Here is an 18,965-nt window from a genome sequence, read left to right as displayed (position 1 = left end):
CTACACTTTCTATCTTGATTAAATTCTACAGTGGTAAATGCATTTTATTATCCCTGCCTTGGTTGAATCACTATATTTTTATCATATATTTATTCTCCTTTTTGAGTCATATTTTGTTTTTTTCCCATGGCTTTTTCAGATAGACCACTGCTCTTCAGCTTTCTTTCTATAATATAAATTTAGAATTCTCTAAACAGCTTTAACTTGAGCTTTCAAGTATAGATATGTCTTGTTGTATTTCCAGTATTATTCATTCAAATTATATTTTAATTTCCATTGTTATTTCTTCCTTGAATCATGTATTATTTAAAATTGGAAATAAAAAATATTTAATTTCCAAGTTCCTAGGAATTTCCTAATATTTTGGTTATTGATGTATAGCTCTATGATCAAAGACTACATAGCATGTTTAATTTTAAAAGCTAAAATTGTAAGATAATAGAAATTACCTTATTACCCTGCATGTGGTCAATTTTGGTAAATGTTTCATATGCATATTTGGCATTGTGTCCTAAATATATCGATAAAGTTACATTTATTACTTGTGTTTTCATGTGTGTGTGTGTGTGTGTGTATGCTCATGTATGGTGTGTGAGTTTAGGTAAACACATGCCACTAGTGGAGATCGGTGGACAACCTCATGTGTAGATCTTTACTTCCTACTTTAAGAGAAGGTCTCTCAGTGTTTATGCCACACTTTGTGTATGCCACACTAACTAGCTGGCTGGCCTTCAAGCCTCCAAGGATTTTTAGATCTCAACCTCCCATTTAACACTGGAATTACAGGAGCAAGCTACTACATCTGGGTTTGAGTTCTGAAGATCTGAATTCATTTACTCTTGTGCAAGGCCTTTAGCCACTGAGCCATCTCCACAGCTCTGCTCATGGTATTTGACTTCTCTATGGCCTTATTGTTTTTGCAGTACTAGTGACAGAATCCAGGGCTAAACAAGAGCTCTACTAATGAACTATTTAACCTTTCTCACAAATTTTATAAAATCTATGTATTCTATCAGTTCCTAAGAAAATGATATGGCAATCTCCAACTATTACTGTAAATTTCTCTATTTCTTTAGCTGTCATATTTCATTTATTGATCCCTTTGTTTTGGTATACTATCTCTTTGTAGCAGCATCTCTCAAATGTGCATATTGATATAGAGGTGGGATAATTAGTGTCTAGTAACATCCTTTTCCTCAATTAATTACATTGGTAATTTACATCCTCAACCCAAATTGTGATGATCAAGATTATCTTTAGGTATTGTCAAATGTCCATGGTGGTAGACACTTGGTGGTCATCACTCCTTGTTATGCATTACCAACTTATAGTAATGTTTTGTGCCTTACAGTCTAGTTTGTTTGATACAAATAGAGCCACTTGTATTTGAATTGGCAAGTGTCTTTGCCTATCTATCATCTTACCTTTCTTTTTTTTTTTTTTTCAGGATATGAAAATTTATTACTGTCTTTCCATTGTCAAATTTTATGATCTTGGTCTCTCCTTCTTGCCTTTGTATAGAGCCAAAAGAGACACATTGGCTACTTTAACCACCTTAAAGCGGACTCCAGGAATGTCACCTACAGCATGACCTTTTCGACCAAATCCAGCGACCAGAACTTCATCATTTTCCTCAATGAAGTTCAAGCAGCCATCATTGGGCACAAATGCTGTGATCTTCTTGCCGTTCTTAATGAGCTGCACCCTGACACACTTCCTGATGGCAGAATTTGGCTGTTTGGCTTCAACCCCTACTTTTTCCAGCACAATTCCCTTTGCATGAGAGGCACCCCCAAACGGATTGGCCTTCAGGGCTGTGCCCAAGTGGGCTTTCTTGTACTGTTTATCATGCCACTTTTGGTCCCGTCGGTGACTGCGGAGCTTCCGGGCAGTACGGAGACCACGACACTTGCCCATCTTGTCGGCGCCACGGGCCCGAGAGAAAGAGAGAGACTGTGCAGGAAGGACCCACTCATCTTACCTTTCAATGTCTTAATTCAAGCTATCTCTATGGCTGGGAGTGGTGACTTATATCTACAGTCCCAACACTTGGAAGGCTGAGGCAGGGTGACTGCAGTGAGTTCAAGGTCAACCTGGATGACAAGTAAAACTTTCTTAAAGAAGAGGAGTGGGAGAAATCTCTTGTGAGTGGTATAAAAATGCCTTTTAAATTCAGTCTGGCAATCTTTTAATTGGAAAATTTGTCACTTTATCTTTGGTGTGGTCATTGATGTACATGAATTCATAGGTTCTGTTAATTATTTCATATTCTATCTTTTTTTTTCATTTTTCCCCATTTAGAAGCATGGGCTATTTTTATTAGTCTGAGCATTTAATTATTATTACCCTGGTAATTATCCTAAAAGTTACATGTATCTTTGTTTAAATTTAGTGTCTTAGTACCTTTGTTAATTCTTCATATCTTAGGAATGTAGACCTCTTTATTCCATTCACCACAATCCCTTGTTTTTTAAGTTACAGGCTCATCTCCTCGTCAAGAGCACGATCTACTCTTCACTACTGAATAAACCCTTCAGCCTCACTTAAATTTTAATCGCTGCATAAAATTACACATGATTTTGGGCTATTGTGATTTTTTTTAAAAAATTAAACTTTATTTGTATTTTATGTGTATCAAGTGTTTTGTCTGCATGTATGTCCATACAGCATGTGTATATAGTGACTGCCGAGGCCAGAAGAGGGTGTTGGATCCCCAGGATTGAACTTACAGAAGACTGTGAACTGCCTTGTGCATTCTGGGAATTGAACCTAGTCCCTCTGTAAGAGCAACAACTAATCTTAGCTGCTGACTCACCTCTCCAGCCCTCCCTACTCCATGTTTTGCATTGAATATATACATTTTAATAATCCTTTTGAATCCTGTGTGTGTATTCTGTGTGTGGGTGCACATGGAGGTGTATGTGCATGCATGTGGAGGCCCAATGATGGTGAGAGTATTCCTCACTTCCTCTGCAACATTCATCAAGGCAGGGTCTCTCAAGGGACCCATCTCTACCTTACAAACATACCTTAGAAGCATTGCGACTACAGACAAAATACCAAATGCACCCCAGCCTTTCCATGGGTCTAGGGAACCAAACTCCAGTCCACACGCTTGTGCACCAAGCACATTATTCACTGAGACATCCTCCCAGTCCTCCTTAGGAATTCTTCAAAATAGCTAATCTTATTCATGTGCATGGTTTTGTCTGGATATGACTGTGTCCACATGCTTTCCTGGGACCCACAGAGGCCAGAAGAGGTTATCAGATCCCCTGACACTGAAGTGGCAGATGGTTGTGAGCTGTCCTGTAAGTGCTGGGAATCAAACCCAGGTTCTCTGCAAAGCAGCTAGTGCTCTTAACCTCTGAATCATCATCTGCTGCCAACTTTTTATGAATTCCTAATTCACCACAGATAGCTCAAGTAAGCAATCACTGCCTAATCAAAGCACTCCACTTTTATTTTGATTTACTGCAATATTTGTTCTCTCAATTGTCTGTTTCTTCTGCATCTCCCTGCTTCAATTTAGGACCACTTTGGTTTTGCCTGACTATTTCTCATTAGTATTTCATTTAGTATAAATTTGATGTTGATGAGTTCTCTGGATTTCTATTTCTACAGTCTTTATTTCTCCTTTATTTGAAAGCTAACTTGATTTAGAATTTTAGGCTGCTACTTATTTCTGCTGATAAATCAGCACTTTGTCTTGTGCTGTATCTCTGAAGATAATGAGGTTTTGCACATCTTTCTGTGTGTAGACACATCTTGTCTATGTGTTCCAATGATTTTATGATAAGATTAAGCTGTCGTCATGATTGGCATTCAAAATACTTTTTAATCCATGTCTTCGTTACAAAGTTGATTTAGGCTGCTATAACAGAGGACTCTCAGAGACAGCTGAAAAGCCACTGAAAAGCTTACCCCTGCTTATATAAGGATCCAATATGGCTTTACCCACATGGCTGGCAACTCAAATGTGGAGACAGTAAGAGCTGGGAGCTCTTCAGGCCTCCCTCTCCTCACTTTCTATCACTTTGTCTTTTCAATATCTCACCCACCATCTATCTATTCTATCTTCCTTTCTACTGATGGGATAGAATACTAGGACCAAAAGCAACATTTCTTGGGCTTACACTTTCAGGTCACAGTCCATCACTAAGGGAAGTCGGGGCAAGAACTCAAGCAAGAATCTGAAGCAGAAACCATGGCGAAATGCTACTTGCAGACTTGATGGCAGGCTCATGCTTACTTAGCTTTCTTACATGTCCCAGATCCATCTGCTCCAGAAATGTTACCAGCAATAATGTGCTCCCCACCACCACATCAGGTAACAACCAAGACAACCCCCACAGACACACATGCCCACAGGCCAGTCTGATCTTGCAATCCATCAATTCAGACTCCTTTCTCAGGTGACTGGCTAGGCTGTGTCAAGTTGACAGGTAAAGCTAACTAGGGCATCATCTCTCTCCATATGCCCTTCCCACAGCATCAAAGTAGTCATAATTCTTGACATGGTGTTGGGACTCTAAGAGGATAAAAGCAAAAGCACCATGCCTCTGGATGTCTGATCCTGGAACTATCAAAGCATCATTTCCTCTAAGTCCTTCACTCTACATCTTGAGATACCCAGAATCCTGTGCTACTACTTTCAGGGCTTTGCATCGGGCACCATCAGTCTTTGCTCTCTGTGGTCTTAGATCTCTAGAATATGACTGGTATACACTAGCATCATCAACTAGTCACTGGAAGATGAAGGAATGGATGCTAATATTGATCTAATGCTTTCTTCATAACCATACACATTGACATTAGAACAATGCTAGCAAAAATGACAGGCATTTGTAGATTCCTTGAGTGTTTAATGTATTCTACATCCCAAATCTCTCCTCACCAAGTAGCAGCTAATTTATTAAACTTACCCACTTTCTTCCTCAGTCTGGAACAGGATGGTAAAGGAGTAAGAGTGGAACTGGAACAGGAGTAAGCTGTGTCTCAGAATTCCCAAGACCTGCAATAATCTCAGGCAGTCCATGCAGCATCTTCAGAGGCTTTTACTATGTCCTAGATTATTATGAGCGCATCCTCTGCTTGCTGCTTGCTGGCCTCAGTGTGGTTACCCATCCCCACCCTAGTGCTCAGATGCTAATACTGTAGGCCCCTAACCTCTCCCATGCTAGCTCATGGAGGCTTTACAGAGCCTCTGTCCATTTATCACTGCTTCCAATGCACACTTGATGAGGGGTTCTCTCAGGCTGTTTACTATGACTTTCAAGATGTCAGTGTCTACGAGCCAATTCTCTCTCAAGGAGGGTAAGACCTGGGGATGAGTTGCAAGCATTTAAGAGATGCTTCAAGCAGCAAATTTAGTTGAAATAGCCTGATGCAAGGTCACAAGAGGCCTCTCTCTTCTAACATAGTTACTGTTCGTGTTGGATTAGGCCCAGCTTTCCCAGACTCCCTTTCCAGTTACTTTCCCTTTGCCATGTTAACAATTAAAGAGCAGTTACTGTGTGCTCAGCAATGTCTAAATTTTATATATATGTATATATGTACACATATACATATTTATATATAAGTATATAGTAATATATAGTTTATATATGTGACATATGTTATATAATTTTGAAATGTATAATATATAATTACATTTATATATAATTTTAAATAATCATCTATATATTTTACTTCACACAAAATTTCAGGCAATTGGAATGGGTGAATTTAGGGGCAAGATGTGAAGAAACTACTGGAACTCTATTGGATGCTAACTTAAGATATGAAGGAGAAGGTAAAAGCAGGATCAGATCCAAACACATGGATGGATATGAGTGAAATAAGGATTTGCAAAAATAAATCATGGGGTCAGAGGCAGAGAAATTATTAGCCCAGGAGGATTTAAGAATACTTAAATTAAAAATAACCAAAGAACATGGGTAGTATTAAATTTTTTAATGGATTTCTCTCCAAGTTTTGGAAATAAAATTAATATTTTTTTGTTTTTGCTTGTAAATATGGTCTCATATAACCCAGGTTGGATGCACACTCATTTTGTACCTGAGCTGGTTTAAAATTTTTGATTCTCCTGCCTCCGTCTCTCAAGTGGTAATGTAAGAAACAGACCAACTTCTGGGACCACAGTGACTAAATAAATACATCAGGTTATTTTTGTATGGTCCTAATGATACCTCTAAAGGGCTTCATATTATCTGCTAAATAGTTGAATAGAGCATCATTCTGGAATTTCCACAGCATCAGTCCTTTGGAGAAACCAGCCAGCGCTTCAGTGGATACTGCAGGGCAGTGTTTCCCCTCAGCAGGGGAACCTGCAACCTGGCTGCAGACAGACAGGCTCTTAGCCAGGCCTGTGGCAGTCCTGATGATCATCCAAATCAACCCAGAAGGGGGATTCCCTGTTTCTGTGTTACTGAGTCTGGTTGGTCTGGCTGGGTTAGGACACAAGAGTTGGGCCAATAATATGTGCTGAGCAATAAGGCCAAGCTCAACTGAAAACAAGGCAGGAAGGTTGGGAGAAACGCCCATCTTCTCAGAATGACCCAGGTCCTGTCAATCATCCCCTTTAGCCTCCCTCTGACTGCTTGGCTAGCCGCTTCCTTCCCCTCTCTACAAACACCAACACCACAGGGAAACGGTCTTCCTCCTGCCTCCTTGCGACTGCTCTCCACTGGTGAGAATGAGCTGTCTGCACTTCCTGCTTCCAGTTGGCCTCTGACGCACCTCCAGCCTCCGCTCTTGTTTCTTTCCACAACTCTTCATTCCCAACTAGCTCACCAGCGACTTCCCAGTCAGCATAACAAATGGAACATCTCCTTCACAGCTCACTCATCCTCTCTGTGCCATCTACCGAGAGACATTTCCATTCTTCTAGAGATGCTTTAACTCTCTGGCTCCCAGGATGAGCATTTCTCTTCTACTTTGCACTAAACTTCTAGTGATCTGTCTCCAAACTTGTCCATTGCTTCTCTCATTCTACAGAACTCAGGCTCTGCCAGAGCTTCAGTCACCACTCGTATATTGACATTATTAAAATTTCTGCATTAGCCAACTGCCCACTAAATATGACCTACAGAAATTTCAACACATCAAAAACTCACTGATGGCCCTATCTTGCAAGCCTGCCTGTTCTTCACAGACTGGCTGGCCTTTCCAGATGCTGAAGATCCCGTTACTTAATCTGAAAAGGAATCATATATTAGTCACCATTCTTCCTACTACTTGCCACTCATGAGTTAGCAAGATGGCTGAGACCATGTCTTCTCTCTCTTGGTGAAAGCCCTGCTCCAGCCCCTCGCCCGCCCTCAGATCCACCTCTATACTGGCCACCTGAGTGCTCTGTCTAACCCAACTATGATCATGTTACTTCCCAGCTTAACTTTCTTGCATGACTACACACTGATTCTCTCCCCTACTCATGACCACCCAGAGCCCACGGGGAGCCCCGGCCACTCCAGCCTTGGACAGTTAGGGCTTTGGTGGCCTGTCAAGAGATGCGGTTTTGACATAAGGATCTAGGAAACACTCCAGGTAACTATGATGTGTGTGATATGATTTCTAGAAGTGAAAAGCACATTCTCAGGCTATTACAGCCAGAGGAAATAACCTAGACTAATTTTGCAGCAGAAGAGAGGGAAAGGTGAGCCTATAGGAAAGGTGAGGAGTGGATGCTGGAGAACTAAGAGATGCAAAATAAGAAAAAAAGAAAAAAAAAGAAAGGAAAAAAAGAAAAAAGAAACGGCCAAGTGCTGTGAACAAAGTAAAGGCTCCTCAAAATGTCTACAGGCTCTACCGCCGGTCACTGGAAGCCCATCACGAAAAGGCTGCGGTAATACAGCACAGTTCTCAAGCACAAGTGCTTGGAGAATCCACTTTCTATAGAGGGAAGACATGGTAAAGAGGGTAATTCACAAAGGAGAGCTGTCTTCCAAACCAGGCAGCACCAGCACATTTTAAAGAAGGCAAGTTCGCAGGGATGGAAGAGGGAGCATTCATTTATTCACTGAGCGGATTCAGAAAAGAGTGAGTTATTTTATTTACCTCTCACAAAGGAAAACGCTATCGAGATTCTCGCTCCCAAAATGTCTTTTTGAAAGCAGTCAGCTGAAATCCAAATAAAACAACGGTGAATGCACACGTTTGTTGTAGACCTACTGACCTGTATAAAGAAATCTCTAGAAACTGCTGTCCAGCGTGTTACCAGAACTGGAAACAACTGACTTGACTTGTCAGGGTAAGTCCTTTGCCCCAAAATTATTGGCCCATGAAGCCCCCACACTAAGAAGCATAACTTAGGCTATGGGCATTGGACCATATAGGTCCAGGTTCAAAACCCAACTGTGCCATCCTGTCGGTGAGTACCGGCCTTGACTCAGTGAAGTAGCTAGTCCTAGGTGGGTCACAGGTAGCGTTGTTAAGGCAGACCTGGGGCAAGAACCTTATCCTTGTTCTTTCCAGCTGCCTACTGACCAGGCAGCGAGACCCCTGCGCAGCTATCCCCCACACCCCCGTGCCTGGGGAGCCTTTGTCCCTCTTCCTCCCCTCCCCCCCAACTCACCAGAGAGTACCCGAGGAAGTGGCCCACGGTTGGGGGACAGTCAGAAGGGTGTAGTCCGCGGGGGGTGGGCGCGAGCAGGAGGGGAAAGGGGCGGCCGGGTGGTGATTGGCTGGGCTACGCCAGGCAGCTCCCGGCCAAGAACAAAAGAGAGCAGGCGGCGGGCGTCCTCGGAGTAGGCGCTCCCACCCGCCGGGCACCGGCTTCGCCGCTGCGGGAGGACGCGCCCACTAGCAGCCCGCCGAGCAAGCCGGGCGGCGCGCGCGGTTTCTCCGAGAAAGCCGGCCGTGCACCTAGGAATTAACCGGCCGGCGCGCTAGGGGAGGGAAGCGGGGCGGGCGACGGGTGGAGGGGGGGAAATGCTGAGCGCGCGCGAGAACAATAATAAGATCGTGTTTGCGGTCGCTGCCCGAGGAGGAATTCGGAGGAGGCGCGAGGCCCTGAGCTCGCACGGAACCCAGAAGCTCGGCGGGGAGGCGACGGCTGGCTGCATGAGGCTGGCGACGCGGCTCCTGTGAGCAGCGCGCGGCGGTAGCGGCGGCGGCGGGACTCGGCGCAGCCGGACGCGGGCTCCCCTCCCCCGCAGCCGGGCGGGGATCTGCCAGGGCCTGCGGTGCCCCCCGCCCCCCTGGGCCGCTGCCTTTGCCGCTCTCCCTCGTCGGAGCGGCCGCTCGAGCGCCCGGATCGAGGCCCGCGGGGAGCGCGGCGCGGTCGGTCCGTCGTTCCGTGGAGGGGCGGCCTCCCGGCATCTTCGCGGCGACCGAGGACCAGCGGGCAGGGGAACGACCGGGATGGCGCGTCCGCGGCCCCGCGAGTACAAAGCGGGAGACCTGGTCTTCGCCAAGATGAAGGGCTACCCGCACTGGCCGGCCCGGGTGAGTACGGCGGCCGCGCGCGCGGGCCCGCCCGCCCACCATTTTCCCTTCATGATGGCGCGCCCGCCCCCTTTCCCCATCACCTCGGCTCGATCCCGTTTTGCGGCGGGCCGCCGCCTAGGCTGAGCCGGCGAGCCGCGTTGAGCACCGGGCTCCGGGCCGAGGCGAAGGTTCCGGGCTGCGCCCTCGCCGGCTCGGCGGCCATCCTGACGCCCACGTTCGAAGGCGGGTCGGGCCGGACAGGCCCGACGTCGCCTTCCTCTTGGAAGCCGGCGGCGACCGGGAAGCGGGCCCGGGGTGGAGGCGCGGACTCCCGGCACCGTCCTGGGTAGACGCCCTAGTCCGGGCGAACGTCGAGGCAGGTAGGAGAGCGAAAGGCTGTCCCCCGGCCGGCGAGAGCTGGTGACAGCCAGACCTAGAAAGGGGGTTAGTCGTGCAGAGGCCAACGGCAGTCTCGTGACAGCAGTCTTCGATCTCAGAGCATCCTTCATCTTCCAGACTTGTTGAGTGTTTCCTGGGCGCGATTCCCTGTGTTCCACCTGCCCGCTCATTGTCCATTGCCTCCCTGGTGCCCTGGTTCTTGGAAACTGACACCAAATAGCTTGTCACTGACTGGTGAATTCAAAGAGCTCCTTGTGCCTTTTCACCTCCATATTTGTTTTAGGTCGGTTCCCGAACCTTATTCTTGGCCTCGAACCAAACCCACGACAGCTCCCTTCTTCCTAAATAGCAAGACTGTCGCTAGCTTTTCTCTAGAAGGCATCTGCATTTAACACAGTAGTCAGTATTTTTATTCTGCTCCGTACTGAGGAAGAGGCACTACCGTGTGTGCGCGCACCTTATGTTGAAAAAAAAAAATCATCTTTACCTTTAATTTGTTTAAATTTAATAGTTGGCGATTGACTGAAATATAGTTAAAGGATAGTTAAGGCAGTTTGGAGACAATGTTGGTATTCTTGAGGAACAAACATAGTCAGGGGAAAAGCTGACAAAAATTGGGAGCGTGAACTCCTGTTGTGTGGTAATGAAGTGAAGATAACAAGACCAAGGGGAAAATACAGGGAAAATACACCCATTCACAGAAGGAAGTGACATCAAGAGGGGCAGGCTGAAATTCAGTGAAGTTGAGGTAATGGATAGACATAATCATTTTGAAATCGTTTGTTTTGGCATGATTTTAAGATGGAAAGGACACTGGGCCAGGAACTGAGAGGATCTGGAGAGTGGTTCAGGCACAGTTAGGAACTAATCATTTTAACTGCCTGCACTTCCATTTCTGTAACTTTAAAATAACCATCTCCAGGATTCCTTCCAACACTAACAACCCCAGGCATCAAGAGGAAAAAACGGTCTTACTCAGATTCCACTCGAGTGTGATAAGTTCTTCATGTAGGAACACCAAGACCTCAAATAAGGCAACATTCCAAAGTAGAATGACTGGTTGTTATTGTTTTGTTGTTTGTTTGCTTTACTCTTACAGAATAGTGTGTAATACTGGAAGGCTGAGATCTGCGACTTTAGGGGTCTTTTAGGGAGTCCCTGTGTGTACTTGTCAAGCAGATAAACAGCTCTGTGAGGTTGTTTGTATATACTCAAAAGCGAAAGGTCACAGTTATGTGGTAGAATCTTGCCATGGAAAAGTATCTTCTGAGGATCAAAAAGAAAATTCGTACAGTCTTATTAACATATTGCTGTCACAGGTTGACCACCTGTGGTAATTAGTGAAACAAAACTGCTACGAAAGTATTTCTAGTTGTACAAAAAAAAATTCCTAGAAAGTATAATTCCAAACCAATATAAAAAGGGAAATTGAGAAAGCAAAAGCCATCAGGTTTTCAGATTTAAAGCGATGCATGGAAGAAAAGTTCATGTGCTCACATTTACCTCCCCCCTCTTCCCCCAGGAGCTGAGGACCAAGCCCAGGGTGTTGTGCTCTACCACTGAGCTAAATCCCCAAACCCCACACACCCCTACCTTTACCTTCTTAAGGAAAGTTCTAAGGCTCACAAAAACTATAGCAACATTTTGCCATTTTCCAGGGAAAGGTTAGGAGAAAAGAGTATTTTGAGGCCCTACTCATGATTACATATGCTTGATTACATATGTTCTTATTTTCATCTCAATTTTATGTAGCATTATCCCTCCTTCTATACTTGCTTCTACCTTTGAAGGTTGATATCTAAAAATACTAACTGGAAAGTGAATCTTATTTGCATTTCCAATACTTTCACCTTATATAAAAGCTAGCAATGTATGAGGCCCCAAAGAATCAAATGTAAGGTGGGCAGATAAGCTTTATTTCATACTGTAGGAAGGAGCTTTTGAAAAGCCAGAGTTGGTCCATACAAGAATGGAAGAACAGTTTGCTTGCTTCTGAGGAAGATGTTTGGTTCAGGGAAGCTCCTTGTGAACACTGTGGGTCAAGAAGATGTGTCGGAAACCTTGGATTCCACTCCTGGCAGGCCTTGATGCTTAGTGGTCTGGCTCTACTTCTGTTATCTCTTCTGCATTTCAATTTAGTAAGAATTCTCACTACAGAGAGCTTATTAGTCTCCTTTATCTATGCTTTCATTTCCTACAGTCCAAAAGCCCAGTGCAGTGCCAGACAATATTTTGAGAGATAGGCAAAGATAACATTCAAATGACTTTTATTACAATAAATTGTTTTAATTATTCTACTTTATTGTTTCCCTTTACCTAATTTGTAAGTTGAACATTTTCATAGTTATATGCATTTCAAGAAAAAACCAATTTTATAGGATTTTGTACTGCCTCATTTTAGATATTCCCTGTGAATCTTGAAGCCCCCCCAAGATGATAAGGAGCTACTATAACCAAGGCAATGTGTTTGAGCAAATGTCCCCACTTTCTCCTTTATAAATTCATAACTTATGTTGTACCATTATACCTGGCAGTTTTCAGCCCTTTCATAGATGTGTTAATTTTCTCAATATTTTACCATGAAAAATGGTAAGAGTTCAATTATACAGTGAACATCCATGTATCATTTACCTAGATTTGTATCAATTATACTGTAGTTTATCATATCACATATCAGTCAATCCTTTTATCCATATAGCAGTCTACCTTAATTTGATATATTTCAACATAAGTTGTAGATATTATTATAATTTACTTTTAGACAGTTAAATATGCTTGTCATTAACCTAGAGGTCAACATATTTAATGAATCTTTTTTTCCTTATGAGGCAAAATTTACATAGAAGGAAACTTAAATGTGCATTCACTAAATTTGACCAATATATACGCTAGATTATACATGACACAATAAAACTGTCTAGCGAGATATAACTTAGTTGCAGTAATTTCTCTCGTGTCTCTTCCTAGCAGACCTTCTTCCTCCCTTTCTCCCACCATTTGTCTGTGTTATTTTAACATTAAATAGCAACTATTTCGTCGACTGTTGTATATGGCTTTAAAAACTAGTTCATTTTTGCATAAGGATTTGCTAGCTTAATACTAAAAAAGAAAAATGTGCACCAGACAAGGATCTGAACTCTTGATTGAGTATCCTGTTAGTAAAATGGAGTATATATCCCTAATATATGTAAATTTATCTTAAAATAAACACTAAGATGATTCAAAGGGGATGAGGTAAGGATATTTTCTGGTTCAAATGTTTTACTGTCAAAATATTAACAGTGACATATTAGATCCATATTTTTAAGCCTTAGTTTTTAGAATATTTTTGGCCTGCACTTTGTGGGACCCAATTGATCAGATGGCCTTGTAGTTGTTAATCTTCTAAAGAGGTTTGTTGTTGTTGTTGTTTGTTTTTTGTTTTTTTTAGATTACACTTGCCAATTGATCCATTTTTAAAAGTTGTTTGCTTGTATTTATTAGCATTACCTGTATAGGACTTTCTTAGTCATTTGTCTGTTTGGTAAAAGATGCTTGAATTAAATATTCCATAATTTTGTTCAACCAAGCTCTCACAACTGTAACCCACAGTAACCCTAAAGTAAATAAATACAACTGCCCTGAGTAAGGACATTAATGTTTAGTTATGTATTAAATGATAGTGAGACTAAAATAAAGTGTTTGCTCCCCACACACCCACCCCGTTCACATTGTGTGTGAGTTACTCTGTGTTACTGAGTACAGGGAATAGCCTCAAAACTTTTGTGCTTCAACTCAAGAACTTTTGTAAATTGGAGAACTTGATGGACTTCGGTGGTAATTCGCATGCTTTGCAACTTCCCTCCTCTGCCCCAAGTTATTCTCAGGCATGTTAGCCCATGCCTTTAGTCCTAATACGCAGGGGGCTACCACAGGAGGATGGCTTGAGTCCAGAAAGTTCAAGGACAGTCTGGGTAACACAGAGAGACACAGACCAACATGTTCTACAGAGCAAGTTCCAGGGCAATCAGGACTACACAGAGGTACCCTGTTTTGAAAAACAAACAAAAATATATGTGAAAATCATTTAGGGTAGTTTTGTTTGTGAATATAATTATTTTAAACCAAGGCTTATTTTGTGTGCCTTTTAATATATTACTTTTTAAATTATTCATTTTTATTATATTTTATAAATACCAGTAGACTTTAAAAAATACCAGTGTCCTTCACAATAAGTAGAAATGCTATTTATAAAAGACTATTTTAAAGGCAAATTACTAGTGGCCTTTTCATCTAAAATGTTTGACTCAATACTATAAACTATTTTTACTTTTATCAATTTTTTTTTTCGAGACAGGGTTTCTCTGTATAGCCTTGGCTGTCCTGAAACTCTCTCTGTAGACCAGGCTGGCCTTGAACTCAGAAATCTGCCTGCCTCTGCCTCCCAAGTGCTGGGATTAAAGGCGTGCATCCCCCTCCCCGGCTCTATTATCAATTTTTTAAAAAGAAAATGAATTAAATTTTATATTGTAGGTACTAGTTTCTCCTAGTAAAAAGCTGTATTATGCAAATAGTATTCATTGTAGAAAGATTAATATCACTGTACCTAGTTAAAACCAACCTGAGTATGTACTTAGAATGGTTATAAATTATAATAGTTCCTGTTATACAACATAGGTTACTTCAATTTATCTTATTTTTTAATTTTTTTTTTTCAGAGACAGTGTTTCTCTGCATAGCCCTGGCTGTCCTGGAACTCACTCTGGAGACCAGGCTGGTCTCGAATTCAGAAATCCGCCTGCCTGTGCCTCCCAAGTGCTGGGATCAAAGGCGTGCGCCACCACCGCTGGGCGGTTATTTCAATTTATAACTATATTGCAAGACTCAGAAACATTCTAAATCATTATTTTATTTGATGAACTTCTAGAAATTCTATTTTTGAGTCAAGAGATGTGTATGTATTTTAGAGCTTTGGATTTATATTACTAAAATTGCTTTAACAGAGAAGTTTTGACTCCCACATGTTTATTAGCAAAGAAAATGAATACTTGTTTTCCTTCTAATTACTTCAAGATAAATAACTTGACTTTTTAAGCGTCTAGCATGCATACGGCTCTAGGTTCTATCTTCAGCACCAATAAATAAATAAATCTGTCAATTTACTAAGTGCTCACTTATACCTGAATCAAGTTATTTAATTATGGTTAATTATCTCTAAGAGTATATATATTATATGTTCTTTGATAATAGGATAAGGTAAGCAGGCCCGCCTTTGATCCCAGCACTTGGGAGGCAGAGGCAGGCAGATTTCTGAGTTCAAGGCCAGCCTGGTCTACAGAGTGAGTTCCAGGACAGCCAGGACTATACAGAGAAAAACCCTGTCTGGAAAAACCAAAAAAAAAAAAAAAAAAAAAAAAAAAAAAAAAAAAAAAAAAAAAAAAAAAAGGATAAGGTAAATATAATAATTCTTTTTACTCCCAAGACTTATCTTAAATGCACTAAGGATGACCCAGTTAATGAATATCTTATTTTTATTATTGTTTTAAAACAGTCTCCTATTTTCCAAGCTGACCTTAAATCCATTATGAAATAATAAATGACTTTAAGCTTCTGCTCTTTGCATTGTATGTAAACTCTCTGAGTACTAGGACTATGGATATGCATTACCATGTTCACTCATAAAGTACTGGGAGTCAAACTCAAGGGCCTCAGGATTGGCAGAGCAAACACTCTGCCATCTGTCTTATTCCCTGACTGTTAAGAATGACTCAAGAGGCTAACAAGTGTGACATTAGATTAGATGAAACAACTGAAGAAACATTTGAAAATATGTAAGAAGATCAGATAGATAGATAGATAGATAGATAGATAGATAGATAGGTAGATAGATAGATAGGTAGGTAGATAGGGTCCCAGCATCTATGAAGCTGACAATCTTAAATCATAGAACATTGATTATAGTGGTTTGTATTATATGTCTCTAGTCCACCTCTTTAAAAACCCTTTTATTTAAGGGAATATAAAAATAAATCAGGTAGTAGTTATGTGTTTAGACAAATTAGAGAACTAGTAAAATCAATTCTGAGTTAGTTACACAGTATTATTTACTTAAGTAAAGGGTTCAAAACCTGCATGTGTAAGAGAAAAGGTACTCTCTGAACATCAGGAAGGCTCATTATTTAGTTGCTGGAGCCTTTAAGTTAAGTTGTAAGACTATTAACCAGTGTAGTTTCTACCAATTTACTGCATTCCTGCTCCTGAGAACATTTTTCTGAATTTTCCTGCCTTCTATATGATAACCTTTTAGCCTAATTAAAATAGTTAGTAAATAATTTTCTATCTCTTCCCTACCCAAATACTAATTGATTGTAGTTAGTCTGATAAATAACTATGTGACTACAGAGAACCACATAGAAGAAAGAAAGAAAGAAGAAAGGAAAAGAAAGATAAATTCAAACCTGCAGGCTCACATCTCCCAGATACTGAGGAGGCCAAGCATCTGTTCTACCATTGTTTAGGTGTGCTAGGTTGGATGGACCTTTTACAAGAAGGATGATAATGCCTCGAATCTTTTTCTTAGGGATTCACTTTTAAATTATGCATGAAAGAACTATTAAGTGACTAGTCAGTTACCTCCTAAGAGCACCCAACTCTGTACTTAGTAATGAAAAAAAAAGGCTAGTAAAAATCTTAGTAAATGTTTTGTATGGCTTGGTGGGCATGTTTTTCAACAGTTTCTGTGTGGTTTTATAATAATCATTTTGGCACTAGATTCTGGGAATTATGGGGCCTTCCTATGGTAAGATTTTTCAGGTGCAATGAACCATTTCTAGAGATTCCACATAGCTTCAGAATTTGGGGGGTAAGACATACGGCCATTTTGGTGCCCAAGTGGGTCAGTGAATGAACAAATCAACCTTTCAGTTTGGTCACTGGGACTCAAGCTCCATAAGAATGCTGAAAATAGTTTAAGAAGTGATGTCCAGTTGCCACAGAATGGCATAGTCAGTGATAGCAACAATGTTTCTTGTATGGGCACTAGAACATTCTTGATAACACAGTAATAGTTTCTAATGCAAAATATGCTTATGATTAAAGTTATTGAAAGTTTGATTCAGTAGTACTTAGCACATATAAAAATAAGCTTCACAGAAGATTGAAAAAATTATGTAGGCAGGAATGTCAGAAAATAACTCAGCTTTAGAACTCTACTTTTTTGATTCTGAAGTAGAAACTTTGTACTAATGACATCTTTAATTTTAAAGGAAATGCGTATCTAGAGGGAAAAATATTATAAATTCTCAGTGAGTTTTTGAATTCACATGTTGAATTGATTGAAAATGAATTTTCTCTCTACCTGTCTTTGATTTTCAATATGAGACCAACTGTTGTCAAAGTAAAACTTTCTAATTCACTGGACTATTATATGATTCACTCACTGGTTTTGAAGATGTAGACTCTAAAGAATGAGTAATTGCTGCCTCACTTAGGGTGGGTTATTTTGTTTTGTTTGTTTTTGCTATATTCCATAGGAGAAAAAAATACTTGTTCCCAGCACACACACTAGAATATTTTTCCAAACCATACTTTCTACATGTAATGCAGCATGATAATTTTGTATTTAATTGATGTAAGGTTAGGTTGAGTACCAGTAAATCAGTTTTAACTAATTTAAAAGCATAGTTTTGTTCTGTTAGGCAAAGGGGGACTTAATCTATTGTGTGCTAAATGTGTTTATGTGGAATAATTGTTAGGTTTTAAGAATAATAATGACTTACTAACATTCCTGAATTGTGTATTTTAATACTACTACAGTCTTATATCAAAGTCATAAATAGAAGAGACATGAAAGTGATATTGTGTTAGATATTTTAATCATCCAGGCCTATATATTCCTTGTTCTCAAAAGGCTCTAAAATACAAGCTCAAACTTTTCTACTTTCCTCTCCTTTCTAATTGTTTTAACTGTAATATATCTATAACAGCCTTAAAGCTGTTATTATTTTATGTATATCACTTGTTAAGGGTTAAATGTACTATGTATTTACTAATTACTATTTATGCAGAGTCTGACTATATAATGTTGCCTGGCTAATATTGAGGCTCTGGAATGTGCTTGGGATTACAGTGCTAAACTGTTAAAGTATCAGACTATCTGTGACTAAGGATGAAGAAATTTTTTATGTTCACAAAAGGCAAGTTTGTGGAATACAGATGGTGGAAGGAGAGGACCAGTTCCTAGAAGTTACCCTCTTACCTGTATAGGCACTAGAGCACTTACACACAAAATAAGTAAATGTGTTGGGAGAAAATGTTTAAAGGAGAAAATCTGAAGCATTTACATAGTATTTGTGCACCACTGGTCAGCACAGAAGCCCTATATAGTAAATATTATTCTCCCTCCTTTTACAGATGGGAAAAACTAAAGTCTAGAGAGATTCTCAATATTTCCCCTAAGTTGCCCAATTATAGTAATTGATACACTGAAAACTGTCTCGAGTACTTACTTTAAACTATCCAGAGAATTGTGTGTTTATATCTGGCAATGCAAGTTTATTTATCTTTTTCATTCAAAAGCTATTGAGTGCCTGTACACTGGTCTAGAGGCAGGGTTTATATGTTTGGAATCTGACAAAGACCCTGTCTTCAGGCATTGCTTAAAAAGCTGAGGAGATGGTGTGTGCTATCAAGTATGTGGAGTACAGAGTAGATGTCTCTGTGTTACATAGAAAAGCCCTTTAATAAAATGGCATTTAAATCCAGACCCTTACAGAAAGATCACTGAATCCTGAATGAGCCTACTTTTACATTTTGTTGTATTGCCTCTTCCCTTCCTGCAGCCAGTTTTGAAAGCTTTAATAAAAAGTTCAGTGGTGGTACTTTCTGAAATGTAAGGTTCAAGGCTTGTTGTTTTAGAGAAGATGAGAAAATTTATATGTATTAATCTAGGCAGCCAACTAAGTTGCTTAGATTACACTCAGTTAATAGAAAGTGCTTTGCTTAAACTTGATGCTCTTATGTACCCGTGTAACATAGACGAGGAAGTGGAAGTAAATGAAGTCACTCTGGTTTTGACAATTAGAAATCAAGGTACAGTTTGCAATCCCACCAGCAATGAAGTAATGTTCCTCTTTCTCCACAACCTCTCCAGCATCTGC

At 40.7% G+C, this 18,965-nt stretch overlaps 2 protein-coding genes across 2 annotated transcripts in view; one reads left to right on the top strand and one right to left on the bottom strand.

Moving 5' to 3' along the window:
* Nucleotides 1-1,429: 1,429 nt before the first annotated feature.
* Nucleotides 1,430-1,966, bottom strand: LOC116102496 (40S ribosomal protein S23). The gene has a single exon (XM_031387200.1). The coding sequence runs from the start codon at nucleotides 1,915-1,917 to the stop codon at nucleotides 1,486-1,488; it is 432 nt and encodes a 143-aa protein (XP_031243060.1). The 5' UTR covers nucleotides 1,918-1,966; the 3' UTR covers nucleotides 1,430-1,485.
* A 6,736-nt stretch (nucleotides 1,967-8,702) lies between these two features.
* Hdgfl3 (HDGF like 3) overlaps nucleotides 8,703-18,965 on the top strand; it is a 55,672-nt gene continuing 45,409 nt past the window's right edge. The window contains exon 1 of the mRNA XM_031387198.1: nucleotides 8,703-9,447. Coding sequence (XP_031243058.1) covers nucleotides 9,364-9,447 — 84 coding nt within the window. The 5' untranslated portion in view covers nucleotides 8,703-9,363. The remainder of the gene's footprint in view (nucleotides 9,448-18,965) is intronic.

Source organism: Mastomys coucha, unplaced genomic scaffold (assembly GCF_008632895.1).
Source record: "Mastomys coucha isolate ucsf_1 unplaced genomic scaffold, UCSF_Mcou_1 pScaffold21, whole genome shotgun sequence".
Taxonomy (NCBI): domain Eukaryota; kingdom Metazoa; phylum Chordata; class Mammalia; order Rodentia; family Muridae; genus Mastomys; species Mastomys coucha.
The sequence above is the reverse complement of the archived record's forward strand: the minus strand, read 5'-3'. Positions and strand labels throughout refer to the sequence as shown.